The following is a 2,616-nucleotide window of genomic DNA, read 5'->3' as shown; positions in this document are numbered from 1 at the left end:
ATCTCACTGGAAAAGAAGGAATGCTACAGAAGCTCCATGAAGAGGAGAAAGTGATAGTTGGTGGTGATATGAGGGCTGTCTCTCCAGGTATGTCGTATATGTATTTTTATACAATTCACATGTTACATTTCAGAAAGGGGTTTGATTATGTGTGATTTGTTAAATTAATGTTTCCTGAAAAACATATGCTAAAACACTACAATCAAAAATATAAATTTACCATCCGCAGAGAAAAGTAAATACTGTAACACATCTTTTCACAGGCCACTCGGCAAAGTTCGACAGCTGCACTATGATGGACCTCGAGAACAACAAAGTCGTTGACCTCCAGTTGGTTCAGGTAAGTGGGGTGAAATGAAATATCAATGTCTTTTTTTTTAACACTGTTTGCACGTTATATTAATCTTTAAAATGTGTGTATCAATGGTTATTTGTATGTTTCATGACAGAGCAATGAGGTTGGTGGAAGCTACCACATGGAGTTAGAGGGCCTTAAAAGGAGTCTGGAGTTGTTAAAGGAACGTGGTGTGACTCTGGACTGTATTTTCACGGACAGACATCTGTCCGTGCAAAAATTCCTAAGGGAAAGCAGCATCACCCAATTCTTTGATGTGTGGCACATAGAGAAAGGTATTTTTCTTTATATTAATTTCTATGTAAATAAATTTATTGTAAATAAATTAACCAATGTATTTAGACACAAACCCGGCTTCCTACATCAGTAGAATAATATTTTGAGTCAACTTGTATGTATATTAACTACATGTTAAATGTATTTATTAGGGATTTCTAAGCAACTGGATAAGATTGCAAAAATTAAGGACGGCGAAAAACTTCGAAAGTGGATGAAGAGTATAAGAAACCACATATACTGGACTGCAGCAACCTCCACCACCGGGCCTGAGAGAGTGGCCAAATGGACTTCCATCCTGAACCACGTGCTTGATGTCCACTCTCATGAAGACCCCCTGTTCCCCTAAGTGCCTTCATCCACTGCGCACAACCACAGATAAAAGGAAATGGATGGCAGCAGGTATGTTGTTCATAAACCATGATACATACATTACATTACTCCTCTATAAATATTTGTATGGGACAACTAATAAATACAGGATGTTGTCAGACACAATCTATAAAGCATGACAATTTCAAATATGACTTTGATTTTCTAATTCTTAGGAACGACAGCCTTTTGCAAGCTGGAGAAAATTCTCTCAAACAAGAGGATTTTGAAAGCTGTGGCCAAACTCAGCCCCCACCACCAGACTTCATCTTTGGAGGCATTCCACAGCGTCATCCTGCGCTTTGCTCCAAAGAATGTGGTGTTTCCATTTCTTGGAATGTTGTGCAGGTAAAATAAACCATAGTTACTTATAATTAGTGACAATTTGTACATCCTTTGCTATTATTTACATTTCTTTTCCTCATTACGGAAATTAAAGACTGTACCTGGCAGCCCTGCACTACAATGAAAATGCTGATCGTGCACAAGCCACTACATCCACTGGAAACCCTCTATATAAACTGAGGTTCCCAAAGGCCAGGAAGGGAGAATGCAGAGCAAAACCAATAAAGAATGACCCCACATTCTGTAAGTGTTTAACATATTTATTATCCAACTATTTACATGCATATACAAATCAAACCAAATATTATTTTGCTTTTTTTAACATTGCACAGGCTACGTGGCCAACTTGATGGACCTCATCTTCAACCAAGTCTTTGTGGACCCTGCCCCATTCACACAGGAGCTTCTGAAGATTCCCATCCCAGAGGACCTGTGTACCCAGTATGAGCGACCTGACAGGGAGGAGGTCATCGCCAGTTATGCCTCACAGTTCAATTTGACGGCTGTCTGAACCCAACATATGTGTTTTGAGGATCAGGACCTCCCTGCGAATCCTGAGGACAACGCAGGCCGGAATTACTACTCGGATCTTGCGTCCAAGGAAGCCCCAGCACCAGCTCACAAAGCTTCTGTAGGCTAGATACCTGTGACGCCTGAAATAATTGCAAAGAATATTTAGTGAAAAGCCTATGTCATTTATGTAAAATACAAGTCCATTTTTTTTTTTTAATGGGTTCAAAGAACCGTTGATTTGGAATAAAGCTCTGACAGTTTATATAAAATGTGTCATGATTATTCATGTTGGATGGGTAAGGTATATGCTGATTTCAAAATCATAAGGTTGTGTGTGGACTTTTTTTGTCGTACACATGGGTGTGTTATGCCATTGCTGTGTAGTATATAACATAATAGTAACGCCATGTACAATGACAGAATGAAATGAAAGATTGCATAAAACCATATACACCAGTATTTATTTTCATGAACAATATTAGCATACGTTTTACAAATTCAGTCAAAACAAACAAACCACTCACTGCTGTATTTGCCTCATCTGTAGCCTCCCATATTCAGCTCTGTATATATGACATGCATTTTGCAGGGAGAACACATTTAGGCACATAGGCTCCAATCCAGGATGGTCCACCATACAACGCACAGAGTCCTCAAGTTCCTGCATCCGTCTTGACACCTAGTGTCCATCCATCCATCCATCTTCTCCCGCTTATCCGTGGTCGGGTCGCGGAGGTAGCAGTTCCAGCAGAGAG

The 2,616-nt window shown here is 39.8% G+C and overlaps 1 protein-coding gene across 2 annotated transcripts; it reads left to right on the top strand.

Annotated features, from left to right (window-relative positions):
• Window positions 1-245: 245 nt before the first annotated feature.
• LOC307042142 (uncharacterized protein) lies at window positions 246-1,494 on the top strand. 2 transcript variants are annotated; one of them, XM_079685871.1, is made up of 5 exons: window positions 246-340; window positions 450-630; window positions 784-1,033; window positions 1,180-1,351; window positions 1,457-1,494. In XM_079685871.1, the coding sequence occupies exons 1-3, from the start codon at window positions 293-295 to the stop codon at window positions 978-980; spliced, it is 426 nt and encodes a 141-aa protein (XP_079541997.1). In that variant the 5' UTR covers window positions 246-292; the 3' UTR covers window positions 981-1,033; window positions 1,180-1,351; window positions 1,457-1,494. The 2 variants fall into 2 exon arrangements, with proteins under 2 accessions (XP_079541997.1, XP_079541998.1); XM_079685872.1 differs by having other exon boundaries at window positions 1,443-1,494.
• Window positions 1,495-2,616: the final 1,122 nt, after the last annotated feature.

This window comes from Notothenia rossii, assembly GCF_949606895.1.
Source record: "Notothenia rossii genome assembly, chromosome: 6".
NCBI classification, from domain to species: Eukaryota; Metazoa; Chordata; class Actinopteri; order Perciformes; family Nototheniidae; genus Notothenia; species Notothenia rossii.
This window is presented reverse-complemented; position numbering and strand designations above follow the sequence as displayed.

Excerpts from the sequence above, each read along its gene's own strand:
- LOC307042142 (XM_079685871.1), top strand. The coding sequence starts at position 293 with ATGATGGACCTCGAGAACAACAAAGTCGTTGACCTCCAGTTGGTTCAG. Across the intron at positions 341-449 it reads TTGACCTCCAGTTGGTTCAG|AGCAATGAGGTTGGTGGAAG; the intron begins GTAAGTGGGGTG and ends GTTTCATGACAG. Across the intron at positions 631-783 it reads TGTGTGGCACATAGAGAAAG|GGATTTCTAAGCAACTGGAT; the intron begins GTATTTTTCTTT and ends TGTATTTATTAG.